The sequence below is a fragment of the Corvus cornix genome, chromosome 12 (genome assembly GCF_000738735.6).
Source record: "Corvus cornix cornix isolate S_Up_H32 chromosome 12, ASM73873v5, whole genome shotgun sequence".
Classification (NCBI taxonomy): Eukaryota; Metazoa; Chordata; class Aves; order Passeriformes; family Corvidae; genus Corvus; species Corvus cornix.
The window spans coordinates 13,321,779-13,345,281 of NC_046342.1; the positions used below are offsets into that span (position 1 = coordinate 13,321,779).

The following is a 23,503-nucleotide window of genomic DNA, read 5'->3' on the forward strand; positions in this document are numbered from 1 at the left end:
TTACTCACAAGTCAGTGGTGATGTGGATGGAGAAGGTCCCGATGTAAAATAAAGATAAGGATAAAGAGGGTTTTGCTGATGATGTGGTGAATGCAAGGAGGTTTCCTCTCTTCTTGGTTTGCTGGCAGGTCTGTGGCTTGTTCTGTCCTGGCTCAGCCTTTCATCCAGCTGGTGTTGAGTCTCTGGTTTTAGGAGAATGGCATGTGTGTTAAAAGGGAGGGAAAAGCAAGAGAATGACTCCAGGTGGCATGTTGGGCCCCTGCTGATGCTCTCTGCTGTGTTTTCTTCCCCTCTGCTGCTGGTGATCTCCTCAAGCCCACAGCATCTCCTGCCTCCTCAGCAGACATGGCTCCCATCAGCTCTGGCTCCTCCACCTGGACCTCCTCGGGGCTCCCCTTCTCCTTCGTGTCCATGGCCACAGGCATGGGCCCTTCCTCCAGTGGCAGCCAGGCCACCATGGCCTCCGTGGTGACCAGCACCTTGCTGGCAGGGCTGGGTTTCAGCGGCGGGGGCATCTCCTCCTTCCCCAGCAGCATGTGGCCCACCCGGCTGCCCACGGCCGCTGCCCCCAGCAAACAGGCCGGGCGGGCCGTGGTGGCCACCACTGAGGCCACTGCCGCCTCCACAGGGACGGAACGGGACTCGGCACTGACAAAGGATGGCGAGGGAGCCGAGGAGGGGGAGAAAGATGAAAAGAGTGAAAGTGAGGATGGGGAGCGGGAGCATGAGGAAGAGGAAGAAAAGGATGCTGAAAAGAAGGAGAAAAGCAGGGCGACAGCAGACTCAGAGGCACACAATAGCACAGAGCCCAGCGTGGCTGTGGCTTCCCCCAACAGGACTGCTGAGGAAGAAGGAAATAAAACCATATTGGGAGAAGAGCCAAACCGAAACGTTGCCCCCATGGCTGGAGGTGCCGAGAAGGAGAGTTTTGCAAAAGCCAACACTCAGCCCCAGCTGCTCCCTTCCACCCAAGTGCCACCAGCATTTACCAACGAACTGTACCTGGGCAAGATCCCAAGACCAGAGATAACAAGAAAACCTCCTCCAAAGATGGACAGGTTTCCAGAGGAATATCCTTCAGACAACAAATTCATCACCATTAACCCAGGTGAGTGATCTGTGGGGAAACCATTTTTACCAGAGTAAGTGTTGGAAAATAACACAGTCCAAATTCCTTACCTGCTTCCAGTAGATACATTTTTGTGGTGGCTGGCTACATCTGATTGGCAGGTTGTCAAAGGACCCAACCCCACAAATTGTTACTGGGAGGAGCAAAGCAGAAAGAAAATAAAAATATCCTTTAATTGGAGCTGATTCATGGTCCTTGTAGCTTATTGGAAGAGAAAATCTGGAAAAATGTTAACCCCCAACACACTCCATCAAGAATTTCTTGAAAATAGGGAGGGGAATGCAATGAACTATAGCTGTGAAATTAATTTGCATGAGTGGCTGCTGTGCTGAAGTGGCATTTCATGGGAAGTTTGCTATATGTGCTTCTAGCTAATTTAGTTTATCTGCAGGATTCTTCCCTGACTGGGCTTTGAGATATTCTCCCAAATACAGGATCATTGCTGGTTTATTTCTCAACACAAAACCTACATGCTCTGATCTTCCAAAACAAGGCACCTTCTGCACTAGGATTACCTTCTGTTTTTTCTGTGGAAAAAAAATCTTAACCAGGCAGAGTTCACGTATTTTCTGTTTGTCCTGGTGAGAATGTCCAGTGCTCCTGTACACTCCAACTCTGGATGTATGTACCAGCTCCACAGTGTGTACACAGCAAATACAGCCTCTTGGAAGCCTGCCCAGGTGATCTGCATGTGCACCAAGCCTGGTGTGGTTGGGGTTTGCTGCACAGGCCTCTGCAAGTTGGTCCCTCATGGTGCTCCCAATGCGCCGTGACGAATGTTCTGCGTGTTTCTGCTTGGGGAGCTCCAGGCACTGGTGAGGAAAACTGCAAGGAGCAGATGGAGCATCTGCATGTGGATTTATTTTAGATTTATTTATTTAGATTTATTTATTTATTAGACAAGTATATTTGAGTGATTATGTGTATTACCACAGCATTTATGAGATAGTCCGCTTTTTTGTTTGTTGTTTTTTGGGGATTTTTACTACTATTGTTTGTTTTGCTAATCTGTAGTGTTTTATAATTTTCTTTTTCCATCAAAGCTGTCTAGAGTAGTGTGAAAAAGCCTTACATATTTATTTTTCCCTACATTGAGAAACACAAAAATGTAGATATTGTGCATTCAGTTATAGCTCAGAACCAATTTAAAAAACAAAGCTAAATCCAATCTTTAATAACATTTGATACAGAAATGCTGACCAGTCTGTAATGCTGTGGATCATAACTGTTCTGTTAGAGATCAGATTAACAATGCAGAAGCTGAGAAACCTGCAACAGGTTGTACTGATTTTTTTTTTTTATACACTGCTATTTTTCTTACTCCTCAGCTGGAAATCCTCAAAGGCCAGTACTTCCACTGAATATGGTCTGAGATGCCTGTCAGGCAGCTTTCAACATGCCATTTGCCCTAATCACCTTTGTGTTAGGAAGGAGGCCTGTTGGGAGTGCTACCCTGTGAGAAGACACTTTGGAATGCAGAAGGGGCTTTTCTTCAGGCTGGATCTAGGTTACGAAAGACACAAGCTGGTGAATTAGACTAGCACAAAGCCTAAAACTAGTTGCTTCAGATTAATTGTTCTCCCCAGTAACATGGAAATTTGCAATTCATAAAGACAGACCTGACCTCACTCATGCCAGGAGTTGAGATCAGTGAAACTCCAGCCATAGCAAGACTTGTTCCCATGAGAAAGGGCCTTAAAGGTTTTCCATAACAAGGTAAGCCTGAAATCAAGACAACTGAAGCCAAGAGGGCATTGCCAGAAGTGTCTGAAAGGATTCCTGAGCATCAGGACAGCTAAGACTGTTAAGGCCGCTTCCAAAGTGAGCAGAAAGCATCCCTGCAGTTTACTCTGTCCCAATGTGAGGGCAGAAACATTTTTGGATGCATGTTTTCTCCCTGCATCTTTTCTCTTTTGCATCTTTTAAAAGCAGGTTTTAAAAAGCTGTCAAGGTTTCAAAAATGGTTTTGTGAGTAGAAAGTTTAATAATTTTAAAGAGTAGAAAATTGTTTCATAACAATATACATTTATAAAATTAATTATGTAGCATTAAATTAGCAGTTGTAAGAAGATAACTGAATGGGGAAGTACTCATGAGAGTGCATGATTAGAGGAGAACAGGCAACTCCTGAGAAATTACAGGGAAAGTGCGAGGCCAATTAGTACAGCAAGGCTCATTTTCTTTAAGTGCTTATTTCACACGTACATACACACACACACACCTCTCCTGAGGCCATGTCATTATTTTCCAAATGGCATTGGCCTCTTCTTGTCTGTGGTATTGGCCAGTGCTAATGATTTTCTTCTGTCACCGAATGCTTGCTTGCATTCTCCTCTTTCATTTTCCTGATCATCCTTTCTCTGTTTTGGTGCCCACATTAGACTAATTGTACCTTTGATCTGCAACTGTTACACACACAGCTGCTCAGCATTGTCTGTGGCTCTGAAACCTGAAAATCAGAAAAACAGCAATTAAATTATACTCTCCCAAAAGAGGGAGAAAAAGAAAGAAAAGGAGCAAGGGAAAAAGATGAAATCCAGGATGATTCGGTTTAATCAGGCTAAAGCAGATACTATCCCACAGAATTTTGGTTGGTTGTGCCAGACAATTAAACAGATCCTTTGTTTTTTACTGGAGTTAACTGGGCTGTTGTAAGCAAAGTAATAGCTGTGGGGTTGGGGCTTTTGCCTGAGTGGTGAGCTGGGACTGAGGACAGAGAGGTGGGTTTGGCTCTTCATCCAAATTTCAGCCAGATCCTGCTATCCCTCAGTGCTCACCCACCTCTGCTGAGTTCCTCTCACGAGAGGGCTTTGTAGAGACAGAGAGATCATGATGTGCAGGTTAAATTTCAAGTGTGATGTATGCTTTTAACAAAGACTGAGTATTGGGTTTTAGAGTAGTCTTTGCCAGGTCTAAGGTTACAAAAGCCTTTTAGGGATAACCTCATTAGCATAATTAAACATCTGTGTAATTCTTCTCCATCCACAGCAAGGATTATTAAGCTGCATTTTCGTGTAGCACTTCAGCCATTTTCACACAGAATCACAGAGTTTGTAAGGTTGGGAAGGACCACTGGAGTCAGCTAGTCTAGCCTCCTTGCTCTAGAAGGGTTCCCTAGAGCACTTTAATCAGGATTGTGTCCAGACAGCTTTTAAATATCTTCAGAGATGTGCATGGCAACTTACAGGAGCAAACAGCAGAATGGCTTGAAAATAAAAGAATTGAATTATTTAATACCTGCAAACTATGAATTTCAGATATAGGATTAAATATGTTTGGCATCTGTTACAGAGCAGTGAAAAGCCATGCTTAGTAGTGCACAGCCTGTAAGTGTGACTACTGCAGGACTGCCTTAAAGAAATAGGGGATAATAGCTGCACAATGACACAGGCTTGTATCAAATGTAATAATTCTTTAAGAAACATGGGTTTGCCTTCTCATCATTTAATAATATGGCCAGTATTATTTTCCAGAATTAATTAAGACCTTTGTATAAGTTCGTAACTTCATTTACTCAAGGGAAAGGTAAGCTCTTTGACTTTCTCTTAGGAGACCGTGTGGTCTGAGGCAGTTCAGCAGCAGGGCTTTTCTTTGGTTAATGGTATCTGAAATGGTACAACAAACAGAACTTTGTCCTGACAATTTGTGCAATGGCAAGGAATGATAAAAGTAGATAGGTTATATAGTACACCTATGGTTGCTTATTATAGCAAGCAGTGTTACTTAAGGGAAATAAACATGCTTCTTTTCTCAGGAACCAATTACCAAGAATACACACCAAAAAAAGCACATTTCACAAACTGTAGATGCCTCTTTCTTACCTTGACCTTTGCACAAGAACTGCACTGCCAGAGAATCCCTGGCTGCCCAGTGCCATCCAATACTCCCTGAGCCAGGGCTCATCCATCCAGTGCCTGGGTGGAACTGCTAAATGGGTGGTTCACAGAAGTTACATATTTTTCCAGATGCAGGAGTAGATTTAGTAGTGCCAGGGCTTGTATCTTGTGGGATCTCCTGAAACAGATATGCTGTAATAATTTTTATTCCTTCCTACTGGGATGAATTCCAAGCCAGTAAAAGGCAAACTGAATTAATTCAACAAAGGCATATGCCACTGGAAACTGCTTACATTTCTTAGCAAAAATGGAGTTTCCTAGTCTGTTTTCTAAGCTTCCCCATCCTCCACCAAGTTCAGCTTATGGTGGGCACTGTTACAAGGATATGCTCTTGACACTACCAGGACTTGACATTCTTGCTTTGGAAAAGAATAAAATGGTGACTATTTTTTTATTTCATACTATTTTGTTATATAGGAGAACAGGAAACTATAGAGGCCCAGATCTGTCCTTTTTTGTGTGTGTGTTTTCATTTAATCTTTTTCCAAGTTATCCAGCATGCTGGCTTTTATTAGGCTTTTCTGCCATGACACTCAAGACAGACACCAGCTCTCCAGCTGCACTGCTCTACCTCTGGCCCCAGTTGCCATGCTAGTACAATATTTATTGGCACTGGTTTGTTTAAACTCTCACAACACATTACTTAAACAGTGGGAAACACCTTAGACTTTTTCTTCAAAGCCAGCACAGGAACTATATCTTTTCTCCTGAAGCACATCACTGCTTGGCCGTTCCCAACTGGAATTTCGGGGCCAGCCATCATCATTAGGGAATAGCATTTGATATTCTGGCACTCAGCATACTGAGCACTTTCTTCTCCTCGTGTCTGTGGTACAGGGAGTTGTCAGGGGCAGATAAGTGTGTTCTCCACACTAGACTGACTAAGAGGAGCATTGTGAGCACTGCAGAATTTAATAGTGCGCATTGGGACTCCAGCCCATGCTTTGCTTACAATGGAATTGAATTTTCTTCCCATGCAAACAGAAACATATGGTTTTGTGTTGAAAGATGTGGAGGTGAAACTAAACAGAATACTGTCATTGGAGAGAACTGAAGCAACACCCTAATGGATATAAGGTGGTGGGACTATTTGGCTCTCTTACTAAGTTTTATTACATCATGTGTTTTTTTCTTTGTCCCTTTTACCATTCTGATTAGTAACACCTCACAGGCTTACTTTTTTCATGCTCTTAAATTATTTGAAATGCACTGGTAATAACTGATGCCTCAAGACTTAGCATTTTGTAAGTTTGGCAGATACAGAGAATAAGCCTTTGCTCTAATTTGGGAGTTGCTCTTTTCCTTATTCTTTGCTAGTCAAGGAAATCAAAGATGTTCAATCAAAGTTCATGCTCACTTCCCCCAAACATCCCTCTGATTAGCCCCTCATTTAGGCTGCTTGCTAAAGGGCATTACCTCTATCAGCCTAGTTCTCAAAACTAGGAAGATTTCTTGCTGGGCTTGCAGCAGCCTGCAGCCTTGCTCTGTTTTCAGCGGTCAGGCAAAAGCATTTACAATTAACCTTTACTTCCACTTTAGTTGAATTTTACTCCTGCCTACAGAGTAGTATAATCTAAATGCTATTAAAATAGAGTATGACTTCATATTATGTGACATCTGGTGACTTCCAATTATCTGTATTTTGCCTGCCTATGGTGAAAAGGCAATTCCGTTCTTCTGGTAGGATTTGCAGCAGTTTCAGGTGATAATACAATACTGAACGAGGGCAAGGAAGCATGTTGGTAAGGAAAGACTCACACAGGCTTCGAAGTCAAGTATGCGTATTTCAATCCTCATTGAAATCTGAAGCTGTTTATACTAATCCTTTCCCATTACGTCCTGTTGACAGGTATTGATCAACCACTGCCTGTTTGTTAGGAAACATTAATAAGATGTGGAATCTGCTTCTGCATTTTTCTTTTATCATTCTGTCTAAATCAATTTATTTATCAAGTCTACATGAATTTGCACAAATTAGGTGTCTTTTGAAATACACTGGTGCAGTTTCTATACTCATTGGCTCCAGTACGTGCCGAACTTCCAGATACTCACCTTATATATGATACAATTTTAATGAGATGTCATGCAAAAAGTGGAGTTAACTCAGCCAGATCTCAGGGTATTGACGAACTTTAATTTTGTTCAAAAACTGTGGAATAATGATTTCTTCTGTTGGTTACAACACATCCTATCCATTCATTCATCCACCCATCTTGACAATCCATATGCTAAAATGTGCTTTTGTATGCAGTAACCCACCAGATTGTGACAATTCTGCAAATGATGTGACATGACACCCAACATGTTGAGGATTTTTTATTTTAAGATAGTTACCAAGAGATTTATTTCTGAAGCGAAGTATTACACTGAGCTTTGCAAACAGGGCTGTCCTGCACCGTTGAGAAACAGAGTGCGTTTATCTACAAATACTGATGACAGAGCACAGCATTTACTCAGTTGCCCTGGTGAATTGGCTCAGTGGGGTACTCCACATCTGATAATAGGTACTTGCATGAAAGAGTCCTAAAAGTGTCTATGAGACTGTAACTACAGGCAGTAGTAAAATCCAAGCCATATGTGGCAGTAAACACCATACTTCTGTGCTCTCATGTCTCAGACTGGAGAAAATGGAGTCCCACCCTGCAGTTAGAGGATCTCTGCTCAGTTTACTCATAGCATGTAAAAGGGATAAGCTGTTTGTTTTGTTTACACATTTTTCTGTACAGTAGTTCTTTTTTCCACCCAATGATTGGTTTTGTTATGTGTTTACATGTACACAGCTGGCAAGAACAGCTCCAGCATGGCCACGAGACCTTCTCCTGGTAAAATGGAATGGATCATCCCACTCATTGTGGTCTCAGCACTGACCTTCGTGTGCCTCATTCTTCTCATCGCTGTGCTTGTCTACTGGAGGTGAGCCTGTTTCCTTATCAGTGGAAACTGATTAGGATTTGAAAGACATTTCAGATAGTGTTTTTAATGTGGTCCTGTGTTTTTTTATTTTATTAGAAGTTACAGTGTTAGATGCATTAGATAGTTCTCTGGGTGCTAGAACAGCTTTGTTTGTTAAGTATTCACCTGTCTTAAATACTGATTTTTGTGTCATGAAAATGAGCTTGGTAGAGCTCTACCAATGGTAGAGCCAGCTGTAATGGTGAGAAATATTTTCACAATTAGTCCCTCTGAAGTAGCTATAAAAAATTATCTTTGTCTTGGCCTTCAGGAAGGGTGGTTGTGAGAGAAAATCCCAGTGAGACTCGCGTTGGTTTCACGGGTGTCTTTGCCACAAACCTCCTGTGTAATCTTAAGTTCTTTCCTTCCTTTGACTGTACTTCAAGAAAGTGGAGTAAGCTTGTTTCACATTCCACAGCAATGCTCTGAGTCAGGGTTCTTTAACATTGGTGAAGAGTTCAGAAGTGTATCCTGCAAGGTCTTGAAAGTAAAGATTGCCTCTTACAAAGAGACACTGTCATTCACACCAGTGGACATTGGTTCATTGGTGGGACATCAGGATTAACATCAACAAATCCCGCTCCATTTGATTTAAACTAAAACCTGCAGCACCTGCTTGTGTCAGAACCAGAACCCAGAGGCACCTCATTTGTCTGGAAGTTAAAATTAACCGGGGATAAGCCACATACAAGGTATTTAGGAATTATTTCAAAATCTGATTAGATGGGACTGAGGAAAGTAGCTTTGATGAGAAATATCAGCCCATTGATCATTATATTTGCAGAATCCATTAAAAAAATACCAAGCTATTTTTCAGTACACCCATTTTGCTGACCATTAATTGGCCCAATTGTTGAGGCTGAGAACATTTGAAAGAATTAATAAGTAGATGGCAATAGTCTTGTGAAAATAATTTCCATTAACATTTGTAAGTAATTAACATCATTGCAGTAAGACAGTGAATAAAATTGCAGTAGTATATGCACAAAAGCTGAAATTGGAAAGGTTCTAAAGATCCCGTTGTATTGTCCTGTTTTTCAGTATACATTGTCTTTATCTGAAGTACTAAACTTGGTCACATTCACACCAGGCAAGTCCTGGAAGGATATGGCATATCTCAAAACACTGGGATGAGGGATTAGTAGTATTTATCCCTAAGAGATGTAAGTTGCCCTTTGGCAATGCATTTTGAGGATAAAACAAATGATATTTTTGCTTTTGCATTTTTGAGCACTTGTGGGATTAGATGATTTGAGACCAGAGGTGACATAAGCGGAACAATGAAGCAGAGAGAAGCCTTCTGCTTGTTTCCATTGCATCAGTGCCCTATTATCCAGGGACCAAAATAAGGAGTGAGAGAAGTTGCTTGTGAAGGTTTGGCAAAGCATTAACTTTGTTTGGTCTCTTTGTGGCTCATTCCACGATACAGCAAAGAAATAAGTTTTGTGAAGAAGACTTCTTGTAAGGAAGCTTCATTTTCTGTTCCCTTTATTTGAAAAGGAGAGTGATAAAAACAATCATTGTTTGATGAAGATTTTCTTTTTCCATCTGTTGAGCTTCCATGCTGTGTTTTAGAGACTCCTTGTAACTGAATATATTTGGAAATGATCTGTGCCATTTCTGAACAAGACTCACTTATTTGCAGAGGTAATTTGCTGTTCTCAGTTCCTCTTTCATGTGAATCCTGGACAAATGGTGAAAGAATATGACTAATGTTCTAGAGAAAGGGTCACTTCCATCTTGTCCGTGTGGTGGCCATCTCAGTAACGAAAAGGGATGGGAACTTGCAGGCAAGAAGAGCTCTGAATTACCTTTCTACTAAAGTTTCCTGGATTCGGCACTTTTAATGGCACTGCTGCACATAGAGGGCTGTGTGATTTTAAGTTGGTAGAGTGGAAGGTAAACTAGGTCAGCATAATGAAGCTGCAAAAATTGTACTGCTTTTTATCCCAGAAGAATGAGGAGAGTACAATCACAGGGTGACCATGAGCCATGATATCCACTGGGCCCTATTGGTAGTTGGGCTCCCTGGGCAGGAGGGACAATGATGCTGTAGTTTCAATTTGCTTCTGTGTATCTTTGATTCCTCTTGAGGAAAAGCTGGCCTGGCTGATCCGTGAGCTGTCATGGGCATGATGAAGGGGACTGTTGCTCCCAAGACTTCTAGTGCTTAAACTGATTTCTTTTAGCATCAAGTTGAGAATTTGAGTCTTAGCAGACAGAAAAGGTGAGGAGACCAGATCCTTGTTTTACTCACCATACGGATTCACCATTCACTTCTGCAGTGGCACAGTGGTGCTTCTTTGTCTGCTTTCTTTCCTTTCATACTGGTTCCTGAAATTGTGTGCTGTACGGACAACAACTAAATATTCCTGAAAACTGTACACTGGGATTTTAGGACCTTCACTGGAGCACTGCTAGCTCATCTAGAGCCCATAAAACGTGGGCGGGGTGAGGTGCTGTTTCCCAAATACATTATTTTTGCATTTCTGGGCATTTGTTTTGCATCTGTGATTTTATACCCAGACTCAGTATCATGAGATCCATCTGCAGATCTTCAAGGTCAGTTTAAAATCTGACTTGGATTGTCTGCAGTCTTTGCCACTGTTACTCTCACAGCCTTTGCTACGAGCTCTGAGAACTGCAAAGTGTGTTTGGTAGTGACCTCCAAACTATTTAGGGATTGAGTGTGACTTCAGTTTTTTGCAACGAGTTCCTATAGTATGCTGAGCTATAGTATGGCTTGAAACTTGTCTTTTCTGGAACTTCCACTATATTCTGTAGCAAATTGAAAAAGTCCTGAGTATTGACACTTGAGGGTAAACCCAAGGTCAGTGTCACTTTCATCTTCACAGAGGTGCAGGAGGGTGACTGAAATCAACTGAAATACTTTGATACACAGTAAATTCTGTAATTTGGGGGGAATGTATTTTAGGAGGGTGTGGTAACCTTCCGCTGGTTTTTTTTCCATTCTGATTTTTAATCTAGACACTACAGTCCTGTAAACTGTGGATTCAAAGGGAAAAAATAAGCAGAGAATATTAATAAGCAATTAAGATTTTAGAGTTTAGCCAACAGCAACTTTTAAATGGGTACTAAATTATAGCCATTTCTCATTTTCAGCTAAGAGGAAGAAATTCATTCACGACTATAGCTGGAGAGTTTTCTTTTTCTTTCTTTTGAACATATACCATAATTCACCTTGAATTATTGCCACTATCAACATCGTGATCCCAAAGACAAAGTGGGAATATTGTACTGCATTTCTTATTAAATCAAGCTGTTTATACAGTGCTAATACGTTTACATTCAGGGGGGATTCTTGGAACAACACAGCTGCTGCCTTTCAAAAAGCAAGCAAGCTTGTATGGCTTGTTTTGGAGTTGTGTGCATATATGAGACAGCTTGGGAAAAAGATGTCTTTAATTTTCCTTAGGCAAAACCCTATAGAATTTAGTAGACATTAGCGGTTTCTTAGGTTTTATTAAGCATCCTGTCAAATTGAACAGAATCCTTGGGACAAGTCCTATGACAGAGCCTTGTACTGCTCTGGCAGTGCCTTTCTGTGCACAAGAAATTACACTGAGCACCAGGAGATGTGTTCTTTTTTCTGCCTTGGTCACTGATTTCTGTGTGACCTCCAGCCAAGTCATTTACAGGTTGAGAGGATTGTTGTTGAACTTAGTGGCAAAGATCTCACTGAGAGCAAGCTCAGGTGTTCAATATTTCAGCATCTGAGTTCTGACACTGGTGCAATAGAACTGAAGAAGGTTGGTCAGCTGTATTTCTAAATCAATTTGTAATATAGAAACGAAAGCTGCAACGTAAAGAACCCTCATATTTACCATGTCTAATAATCCTGCCTTGGAAAACTACCTTTTGGTGTTAGATTCTGAGGAGCTTGCACAGCTCCTTAGCTAAGAGAGTGTTAAAACTTAATTGAGAGAAAAAAGAATAACTTCTGCCTGTACCAGGTTGTAAAAAGTGCTGAAATCGTTATTTGAACCTATTTCTAGGTTTTATTTTATGAGTTTACAATGTGTTGCTCATCTACTATACTGATTGGAAAAGGAACATTGCAAATTTACAGACCACTGTAAAATTGTTTGCTTAGAATGATAAAAGCTTTCAGCATACTCTAAAATGTTGGTGATTCTGCTCATTTCCTCACCCCCTGGAGGACGCCGAGTGGTAACACTTTCTGAGACCCTGGGTGTTAATTTTAAGAATGTCTCGGGTGCAGTTGCATGAGTATTTATTTCAGCAGCAGCAGTTCAGGCAGGGTCCTCTCCCTGCCCTTGTTCTGCCCTCTGTGACCCCATTGCAGATGTTTGTACAACCATGTGAGGAGCTGGATTGCAAAATAATCTATGTTTAAAAAAAAAAAAAAAAAAAAGAGGCGTTTTCATGTCCTGATTTAAACCAGATTAGCTCCTAGTCTGGTCCATGCAGTAACAGGACAGAGCTGTACTAGCATAACTGAGGGAGCAGCATGGGGGAGGAATGAGAAAGGTGGATGGGGATGCTCGCTCCAACACTGTCCTTGGTGATGCTTGAGGAGCACATCCAGGCGCTTGCGCTCATCTTGGGGATGGCAGTGCCCCAGAGCTTGTGTCACCACAGACAGTGAGGAGAACTGACAAGGGCAAGAGACTTCCCTAAGCCTGGAGACAGGCAACACCCCAGGGAGATGAGGGAAAACGTGGAGGTGAGTGTCATACCTGAAACTTCTTACAGCTTTTTTAGTGTCCAGCTGTGCCTTGCTCATAATGAACAAGGCATGCCTTTGTTTTCCTCTGGGAATAGCCACATCTGGTCTCATAAGATGAGGGATGGGTACAGGGCAGATCACTGTCTGGTAAGTGGGATGCAGCCTAGCCTGATTTGGAGTCCTCTGATCTCCCACTCTCAACCCAGGCAATGCAGGTGTCCTGGGGTGATGCAATGAAGCCGCTTTATTCCTTGACCGTCCGCTCAATGCCCGAGGCCGCTGTGCCTTTGCGATGGGCCCGGGGCCGGGGCCGCGGGGCCGAGTGCGGGGCCGTTTAACGGCCGGGCCCAGCGGCTCGGGGGCTCTGGGGCTCGGCAGGGAGGGCGCTGGGAGCGCTGTGCTGCTTTTTTTGGGTTTCTTTTGTGTTCCGGCTAGCTGGGAAAAGGTTCTGTTGGTTTTTCTTTTCTTCCTTTTCCTTCCCTTTGCCTCACTGCCTCCCTTCCCTCCTCGCCCGTCCGGGGAGCCTGCAGGGGCGGCCCCGCTGGTCCGAGCCGTGTGTCTGTTCCCTCTCCGGGAATTTGTTGTATTTTGAGGGGTTTTTTTGTTCTACCCTCGTTTGTTTGGTGTTAATAAACAGTTTGGTTTTTCCCACTTTCACTTGCTGTGACCCACTTGTCTTATTGGTGGAGGAAAAGGGGAGGCCCTTTTCCCTTTGGAAGAGACACTCATTCTGGAGTGTTTCCTCCTGAAGTTTTGTCTCCAAAACTGAGACAGCAGGAAAAGCACTTCAGCTCTTATTGCAGAAGATCCAGGTTGTGTGTGATTTTGCCAGTTCCAGAGGTAAAGGTACTGAATCTTGGACCCTTCTGTGTTCAGTATGTCAAAATGCTGCTTGTTTCCATTAAAAGGGAGCAAGCCTGTGATCAGCTCCCTCTTCTCCCACTCTGGGACCCAGGCTCATCCTTTGTGCTGACATCAGGCCCTCGCTTTCAAGCCGGATGCTCAGGGCAGCCGCTGGTTGCTTGTTCTGGCTGTTGGTACCATACTTCAGTGCTCATCATTCTTCCTTTATGAGGAAAATCAATATGAAAACTTCTCTGGCAGCATCTGTGCTGTTTCATCCAGCAGGACAGCCTGGGGCAAGGGACAGAGCCCACAGGTAGATCCCAAGACCAAACCAGAGTGTGCTGCTTGCTGTGCTTCGTGGTGTTGGCTCAAGGGGTTTTATCGTCTCCTCCTGCAGCAGAGCTGAGCCCACCTGTTGCCAAGGCTGGTGGGTCATGGGGCTGGCTCCGTGTGGGCAGGGCTGAGGCAGGGGAACCCAGGACATACACCTGCAACCGTCCCTCCCCAACTTCTTGGTCCATAACCATTTCCCAAATGGCTACTTTAGGGCCTTTCAGAAATCACAGGAGTTGTCAGTTGTTGTCGTAACAGACCCCCTGCTGCTGAATTGGCTCCGAGATGCCCATTTGGGCCTTTGAACAGACTAACTCAGGCTCATTAGACAAAAAAGAGAGAGATTTGCAGATGGAGAGTTGCTTTTTAAGCATTCTGGATGATCTGTTAAGAGCTTGACTGTGGAAAGGGGCATGTTCTCTCCTTATATGCCTGTTACTTTTACTCTTTTTTAATTAACATTAGGTTTAATTTTTTGCCGTGAAACAGAATTCTGCAAGATCCCATTTCCTTTCTGGTGAGGCCAATAGTGACTTGCCACTTTACAAACCGACATATTTTGTCTTGAGAAAGGAAACAGGTATTTGCCAAGCTTAAATGCAGATCAGTGGTGATTTCCAGAACTATCAGGATATTGGCAAAGCTCAGAAAATAGTACTTTTAATTCTGATTATAGAGCATCAGGACCAAAATCAATAAGAACATTCTGACCCAGGAATGTCCCATTTTAAGGAAATAGGATTGTCTAGATTTTGCTTCAGGTTTAAACCTGAGCCATCCCATTGGTGTTAACAGAGTGACTCCTGAGTAACTTCTACCAGCTACAACAGATTTTGCCATTGTAAATTTGAGTCCACATGACTGAAGAACCTGGATCATCTTAAATGGGTTCTCAAGAGTATTTAATTGCAGGATTGAGTTTGTTCTTGCCAGATATTTGAAGCCAGCTTCTTCCTGTGCCCCACGTGGCAAGCCTTCATCTGAATTTCATGAATCAGTGTTCTCCTCTCAGCTGTCCTGTAAATAAAAAGCAAATACAGAATTTCCATAATTTCTAGGTTTCAGACAAGATTAAGAAGCTCCATTCAGGAGCACGAAATGAGTCTGATCCCACACGGGAGCTTCCAGGCCTGTTCTCCACAGCTCTGCAGTGCCAGCTTTAAAGCACACATGGAAGCATGAGAGAAGAGGAGGGATGGTACAGTGTGATAAATTGTCCTGTAAATCACAGGCTAGAAGTCTGAAAGACACAGTGTAAATGCATCATTTTTAAAGTGAATAATGTGAAGCTGATAAAAGAGCACATCTGAGAGTTGGGAGGAGGAGCAAGGGAGGGAGCTGGCTTTAGAGGGAGAAGGAAAGGTAGATACAGATGGACAGGAGAGAAAATGCAAAGGCTGGTACTGCATCAGGAGACCCACAGGTTTGTGGAAAAAAATCTGCTTGGAGTTTTGTTCCATCTGTTCTCCTACAGTAGGGAGCCTAAGAGTAGGGGAGACTTGAGTACAACAATTGTTTCAGGTTTAAAAACAAAACAGAGGAGAAGGGGTTGGTGTAGCTGAGGTTTGTTGCCCTGTTTTGTGTTACCTAAGGCACCACGTGTATTGCATGTGTCAATGCTGCCTTGTAGGCAGTAGGGAGTGCCAGCATGAGGCCATCCCTGGTGCCAAGGGCAAAGACCCTGGGAGCAAGCGCCCAAGGTTGTTGAATCAAGACATCACTGCAGGGACTGTTATATGGAAGTATTTTCATGCAAAAGAATTAGGGAATGGTGAAACCACCCATCTCAGTGCTGGCAATCCTGGTGCCTGCTGGGTTGTGACTGCTTTTAACAGTACCTTTAAATGAGAACTGTCACTCTTAAATGTAGCATGTGGGTCTGTTGTGTGAACATCTTTCTGCAGGCACTTTATGGATGTGGCCACTGAACTCAGTGGGAGCCTAGATACGCATCACCTTTATTTCGAAAGATTTTGAAAGAATGTCAAGCATGCAATCATGAGTCAAACAACAGGACAATATGTGCTTCAGGTGTGGAAGACTAGAATTCAAAATATCATGTTGGTGACCTTGAAAACTCCCAAACAAAAAAAAAAAGGATAATTTTTATTTTTGATTTGCTATATGATGTGTCCCATAAGAGCTGAGACATTCATGCTGTACTCTGCCCACAGGCCATCCTAAGGGGGTGAAGTTTATGCAAAAGTCTTGGCAGCAAGTTGGAAAACTGCTGTTGACACCCCTCCTCAGTGCTTTGTTTAGAGGTGTAGCAGAATTTCCCCAACATTTCCAAGAATACCTTCTTCTGCAGAGAGAGCAAAAGAGAAGGGGCAAGGGCAGCTGAGGTCAGGCAAGGAGGGATCTGCACAGCTGCAATGATCTTTCTGTTTTGTCTCTGTGGAATTAATTAAATGGATTAATTGCAGACATATTTTTTCCTCTGGAAATGCCTTCCCCAGTGCTGCTGTAATGGTGAGGTCTGAAAAAAAAGCAAGATTTTATCTGTGCAGTTACTGGCTCAATAGTTTGCAGTGTATACATTTGAACAAATTTTTTTTTAAATATCAAAATATTCTAATTAAGCTCCATTAACAATGGGTTTGTAAGTGCTCAGAAATAATATGCCATGAGGAGTGTGGTTTTTCTCGTAACTACAGTGGTAGAGGATGCCAAGTACCATTGGCATCTCCTACTCATCTGCTAGGTCTCTTGTAAGTTACTGTACAAGAAACTCTTATACAGCTTTAAAATTTTTGAACTCTGACTTTTAAAGCTCTGAGATATTTTAAAAGAGAAACAAATTTCACAAATGCTTTTTGTGAAATTAAATCACTGTATGAAAAGAAGAATCTATTAAGAAAATGGATGCACTCTTTTTCTGTTCCCCTTCCCAGCTCAAAGAAACAGTTTGCTTACTCATTGTCAATTGATCTCTTGCTAGTTTAATATTTTCTATGATATTCTTAGTATGTGAGCATACGTGTTAAAATGTATACAGGTATGTCTGGAGTAGATTCACTCTCATGAATTGTCAGGTTCAGAGCTAGAGCAATGTCTCAGACAAACTGTGAATGAAATATCCTATAATACAGCTAGATGTACCCTGAGGGAACAGTATACCTCTGCTGTGAAACTGTGAATTAACCACAGCAACCAGATAAATTATATTTTTTTTCTCTCCTTGTAACCATGAAATATAGCTATTGAAAGACCCTATCCTGTCCTAAGTCCCACAGCAGCATTTGGACTAACATTAGCACCAGCTATTTTACAGCAGGATGTAGTTTGAGTGTTAAATTATAGGATAAGAATATTAAATCAATTTGGCAACCTTAGCTGCTTGGATAAATACTGGGAATCAGCAAACCAGTAAAACAATAACAAGCAGGGTGAACTTCATTTTACTGTTCTTAAAACCTGTGCAATTTGGGGAAAAACAAGGCCTGTGAATGCACAACATGTTGTGCTGCTATTACAAATGTTGCAAGTACATTAATTCATTCCGTTTATTGTAGAACGCTGAGTTGGTTGGTTTAAAAGAAAACAGTTCCTCTGTTGCTATAAACAGCATGTGTTTTACTCTATTGACTTACAGGTTAAAATACATTTGAGTTCCAAGTTTTAAGCTGAAACAGGCATAGGCAGCGTGTCTGGGTATTGATTGGTGGGTTGTTTCATGTTTTGGAAACCCTGTCTTTTCCAAAAAAGAACAAAACCTTTTTGAATGTCCTACAAATCAACATTTATAAAGTAGTAGAAATAAGTCAAATTTGAATTGTAAAAATATTGTTAATGTTAAAAAAAGAAATATATCATAAAATCAAAACATTTCTCATTAATGACAAATGTTCTATTCCCTGAAGGTCCAAATTTGCTTTATGTTTTCTTTCTGATCAAATTATCAGTTAAATGGATGGATTTCTGCACAGTCATTCACTCTCCACAGCCATTTTTTAACCACTGTCAGAAAGCTTCCAGTGAGTGCTGGTAAAATTCCTCACATTTTGTAGGAACCACATCATCACTCAAAATGATGATCATTTACTCTCCAGAATCTTAAAAGTTTCCTAAATTTCAGTGTTCATCAGTAACAGCAACTGGTGTTGCAGACATGAAGTGAAAGCTGGGAAGATGCAATGCTCATACCTGCCTTATTATTTCAGTTTGTTGTGTTGGGTTTTGTTTTGCTTTTCAATAAAAGCTTGGAACATAAATGTTACCAAAATGGTAAGTGTCTGCCCATTGATACAACTCCTTATTTTTGAAGCATTCATTGTGCTGTTTCAATCAGGGAGTAAATGGGTTTGCTTTGCAGGCTCAGAAGAGCAAACTGCAAATGCTGGTTTAGTCAGTTAAGGCTGAGTCTGGACTTTATCCACAGAACCAACGTTTGGACAACAGCAAAACAATATTCTCCTGGCCATGATACTCATTACAGGCTTCATACTCGTATGAATGAACTGGTTTTCACTACTTTCCTCACTTTTAGGTAGAAACAAGCCTTTTAACTTAAAAGGGCTTTTCCTGCAACCTATTTATTCTTCATCAAGCTTTTCTGTAGGTCTTGCATGACGGAAGTTGAAGTCATGTTTTCTGCTACTACCTTGTCTCCCTACAACTGTACAATTGTCCTGTGTCCTTGTTCTAATTTTGGGAACCTGGAGGGGAAGGGAGAGAATGATGAACAGCTTAACAAGCACCAAGGACATTTACTTGGTTTACATCTGCCACACGTATTCTGAACATGATTATGGTATTGAGGCATTTTTAAACTTTATTAGCAATAATTCCTTATTATAAAAAATTAATACTAATTAGTAATTAAAGCCCACCACTTGCGTGCACAAATCACCATAGTTTGACTTGGGTGCTATTTAATACTGGATCTATCTAGGCAAAGCAATTGTATCTCTGTGGAGATCAATCCTAAAGAATAAAAGAGATGAAAAGATTTTTAAAACAATTTGAGCACAGAAAAGATTGTCTTATTTTTCCTGAGACTATGGAAATAAAGTTTCTGCTTTCTAAAGGAAAATATAAAAATTAGGAAATTTGCAAATGGAAATTAGCCTGTGTTGGTCTTCGTCTTTATTCGTATCATTAAATGCCGTCTTTAATTAGCATATATATTATTCATGTTTCAATATAATCCATTTTGTAAGTCCAAGTTCAAATATAAAAATCAAAGTGGGCTTGATGGACCCTATTGTTCACATGCAAAGCAGTTAACATAGATGTAAAGATACGAGGTGAATTGAAACATCCATATTTCATAAGGACACAGTCTACGTTTTCTGAAATTATGGCTTGAACTCTTATTTTTAACTTTTTCTCATTTGCATACATATTACTCCCTGTTTAAATGATGTGTTAATTCTATTCATTAGACTTCAGTGAATGCTTCTGACTCTCCTGATAATCAAGCACAGGTCCCTGGAAAGCAAATTATGGACTTTCGCGTTGCAAAACCCATTGTAAACGTGACATTTATCACTGCAAAGCCAACTTCTGTGGAGCACTTGGCTGCAGTCAGGAGGGCAGAAGCCTTTTTCTTCTGCTTATGGTAATGATCGTCATCTGTGAATAAGGAGCTGAGTCCAGGTCCCTGATGGCTCTTCAGAAGTGGTTGGGCACTTCACAACTGCTCCACAGTCTTGATGGTAAAAATGCCAGTTCAGCTCTTTGAGGGAATAATTTGACTCATGTCCTCACCCAAACAGCTTGAAGAAAATGGGTGATCAGGAATTTTCTGTTCCATATAATGTGATGGTGGAGACAAGGATGGGGGGACCTAGAGGGGCTGTCAGAGCTGGAGCCTGCAGCTTTGGCTTTGCTGTGCTTCCAAAATATGCTTGTACTTCAAAATCTGGAAGAAGAGAGCCCTGAAAGCAAAAGCACAAAGGTGACAGCAGTACAACAGGAGTCCGTTCTCCTTTCTCTGGTTTACTGAGCAATACCATGTAGTGAATGTGGGAAGAATCTGTGGGAAGAAAAGCGGCAGTGAAATAATATTGGAGTTGGTGTCTGCTATTGCATATTGATTTGCCAAGGCTATGTGAATTCATCTCCTTAATTTTCAGTATAAAAGCATTGTTATCCCAGTAGCAAACCCGAGGTGATAATTTTGGAAGGTTTTATGTTGATAGGGTGAGCCCTGAGTGGTGCCACACAGGGAGTTGCTGTGTGTGCTCTGATTAATAAAAGAATTGATGGGAAAAAGAAAGATTCATATTGGCATCTCTGTGAGGAAATGCTTGACATCATTAAAAGTCCGTAAGTATAGTTTCCGTCTGTTTTTTTGCAGAGCCTGGACCTTTTCAAAAGCAGTGCTGATGTGCTGCAGGGAATTAGTTGAGGTCTTTGTGATAGCAGAAGGTGGGAGTTCAGCATCCCTGGTTTTGTTAGCCACGGAGCTACGGAAAACAAGTTCCCTGTTGTATAGCTTAAAGATACAGGTGGAGACTAGTAGAAAGAGACCTGTTGTCCCTGCAGCTTAATTTTATTCCAAGTGCACAGAATAAGAGAGCGGAAGAGAAGAAATCATTGCATTTGATACACATTCTCAGCAGCTGCTTCATCTCCCTGTGTCTGGCTGTGTAATGTCACTCTCAGGATCTTTCTGCATGAGAAACAGCTGGGCACTGCTGAGCACAGGAGAAGTGATCACACTTCACCAGCCTTTGAGAGAACCCAAGCTGCAGCTGGGCCCATGGGGCAATGAAAAGTCTGTGTGTTAGTGAGACTGTGATTTCAGTGAGTTGCAGTGCTGTCTGTAGGGTCTGAGCTTGCACTTGGTTCCTCCTTCCTTATCAATACTTTCTTGTGCTGCAACTGTGCAAGGGAATCCCTGAGCTTTACACCAGCATTTTTGAAGCACTTAAACCCATCTGCAGCCCTCTCCTCCTTCACTCCCTGGACAGTGAGTGTTGAGTCCAGTGGGGCTTCTGCACTGTAAAGCTGGTACAGGCTGTGCTAGTTTCCTGTGTGATGAGCACAGAAGAGGATTCTGAGGAAAAGGGACTTTAACCTTAGCCCGGGGTTTAAGGTTGTCCACAGTTCTCAATTTCCTGGTTTGGGTTTTGTTTGTCTTTTATAAACCTGGAAAGTAGGCAGCTCACCTCTTTGGGGAAAAGAGGCAGGGGATAAGCGTTTTTTCCCTTGGTGTGCCAGATACAGCAACTTCCCATCCCAGGGAGAGATGTATTGTCAACCTCACTCCTTATTTCATTCTGGTGACTGGATTAACATTAACATTGTCATTGCTCTCCACCAACCTTTCTGTATTTTCTGAGCTTTCTGCAAAGAATGAGTTAAATACCTATGAGTTGAATGCTTTCTGTTACAATTCATGTTCTGTCTTGACCTTCTTGGCTTCATGTATTTTCCCCTTTTAAAGTTACTAGCTGTGTCTGAGATCTTAGCATCAGTGGGCCATTTTGAGAAATAAATATTAATGAGATGTCTGCTGATAGCATTGTGTGGGTAGAAACAAATGCTTTTATAATAAATAGAATTTAATATTAATTGAGTGGTTTGGAGTTAAAGCAGGATATAAAGTGACAAGCTCATGGCACAGCAAAGTGCCCTTTGCAGGAATCCAATTAGAAGAGTGAGCAGCAAATTCTATGCAAACTTGCGATAATCACACGGGGGCAAGACAAGAGTGGAGCGTAATTTCGAGCCTGGGACCTGTCCCCTTGAATGTCTCATAATTTCCATGAATCAACATTTAGCTACTATGTGGTGCCAAGTTTGCATTATTCAGCTTTTTCCTGGTAATGCTGCATCCCATTGCTCCAGTCCTCCCTCTCTGAAGGGAGACAGTATGTTTTGCAATAAAGGACACATCAATTAATGCACTGTTGTGCTACACGTGTTGGAGAAAAACGACCCATTTGTTAGCCTGCTGAAATTACTTTACACTGAAAATCTTCTGCTGATGTTACAGGCTTTTGCCTGATCACTTGAAGCTGTTACCTTTACCATTTCCTCAATGAGGATGATCAAGAGTTGTCCCCTTTCCAAATTGCGGTGTTTGTTCATGCTTTGGAAAAATAGAAGATTTGCTGAGATGTGTTGTAGATAAATGGCTAAGTCCTGCCTCAAGAAACCAAGTGCAGTTGTCAGATATACCCTGTGTTATAAAGAGTGATGTAAAGTGTTCATTGGGTTTGAATTGTTCAAAAATAATTTCTCTAAATATTATGTATTGTTTTCATCTGGCAGATGGAGTTGCAGAAGCTGCTGTAGCAAGAGTTTGTTTGTGGCATTTCAGACAACCTGGGTATTGTGTGAAATTGTCTTAGCAAGCCTCTAAAAGGACGGTGCAGAATGTAAAATGAGGGTGTAGGAGTGATAGCTGGGGCAGTGATTCCAGGCTGATAGAGAAGCATGTGGGGAAAAAAAAAAAAACAACAAAAAAAAAACCAACAAGGAGCAAGTCAATTTATCCATTCTGTCAAAATGGCTACGATCAGCCAGGAGGCAAATGAATAAACAGATCAACAAGTATTTCACACTTGTGTGTTCTCGAAAGGAAATCACAGATCTGAAACCAAATGTCTGGGACAAAACTACCAGAAATAGTGGCAAAATACTCTGCTGTTTAGTCTGCATTTTAAACATTTTTAGCTCACAAAAGTCCTTGAATTAAAGCACTAGAATAAAGCAGGAACTTGTTACTACATTTCCCAGATATGAGCAGAGATGAAAATAGTTGGGGTGGGTCTAACGGCAGGACCTCAGCCCCTACTGGAATCTCCCTTTGCTGCACACCTGAATGTGTCTGGCTGGCCATGGTGATGGTGAATGGCTCCTGTCTTTTCTTCTCCGAAGCTCACAGTCTGATGGCAGCCAAAGCACCACCAAAGATCACATCAGAACATGGAAATGAAATGCATGAATACAGCCGGAGGAAAATGGATGTGGATTGCTTAGAGGTGCCCGGGCTGAACAGCTCACCTGGAAGCAGACATCTGCTGTGTTCCTCCAGGACACTGTGTCTGCCAGAGCAGCCATGGCCCTTCCTGAGCTTCAAGAAAAGGAAATGCAGAGCCAAGAGCTTATGTTTCATTACATATCTGCTTCCGAGCAAGTGCCTTGTGCATCCAGGCACATTTCTTCATACATTAAGAAACACGCTTTTCCTAAGATGGGAACTGCAGTTCTCGTGGGGTTTTTTTCTCCTTTTCCCCAGTCCCACATTTATCAACACTGAAAGGTTATCAAGAGCTTTAAAAATACAGGTTTAAGCTTTAGAAGTAGTGCAACTAAAGAGAACAGTCCATAAATAGAAAATACATTAAACTGTATCTGGTGTTAAGGGCTCTAATAATTAACACAGGTTGGCTGAATTTCTCCTGTTTTGCTTATCTGCAATGAACTTTTGCCTTGAACCAAAACGTTCTGCCCCAGTGATTAGTAGCTGTTTCTACACAGTGATTAAGACAACAGGAAAGCAATGGTTTCTTTGCCTGAGTGTGTGCCTAGTGCAAAAGAGTTTGTCATGAGAATGAAAGCAGTTTCTAGTTTTCTGTTTCTAATTTTCAACATAATTTCAACTGATTTTTTTAAAGGGAAAATCTCTTCTATGTCTGTTACTTTATGATTTTTCAATTCTTGACTCTTCCATGTAAT

The 23,503-nt window shown here is 41.7% G+C and overlaps 1 protein-coding gene across 2 annotated transcripts in view; it reads left to right on the plus strand.

The window, feature by feature from the left end:
• Positions 1-23,503, plus strand: part of PTPRG (protein tyrosine phosphatase receptor type G) — a 403,292-nt gene that overhangs the window by 328,568 nt on the left and 51,221 nt on the right. For both annotated transcript variants that reach the window (XM_039558715.1, XM_039558716.1), the window contains 2 exons: positions 316-1,108; positions 7,806-7,938. In XM_039558715.1, the coding sequence (XP_039414649.1) occupies positions 316-1,108; positions 7,806-7,938 (926 nt within the window). The remainder of the gene's footprint in view (positions 1-315; positions 1,109-7,805; positions 7,939-23,503) is intronic.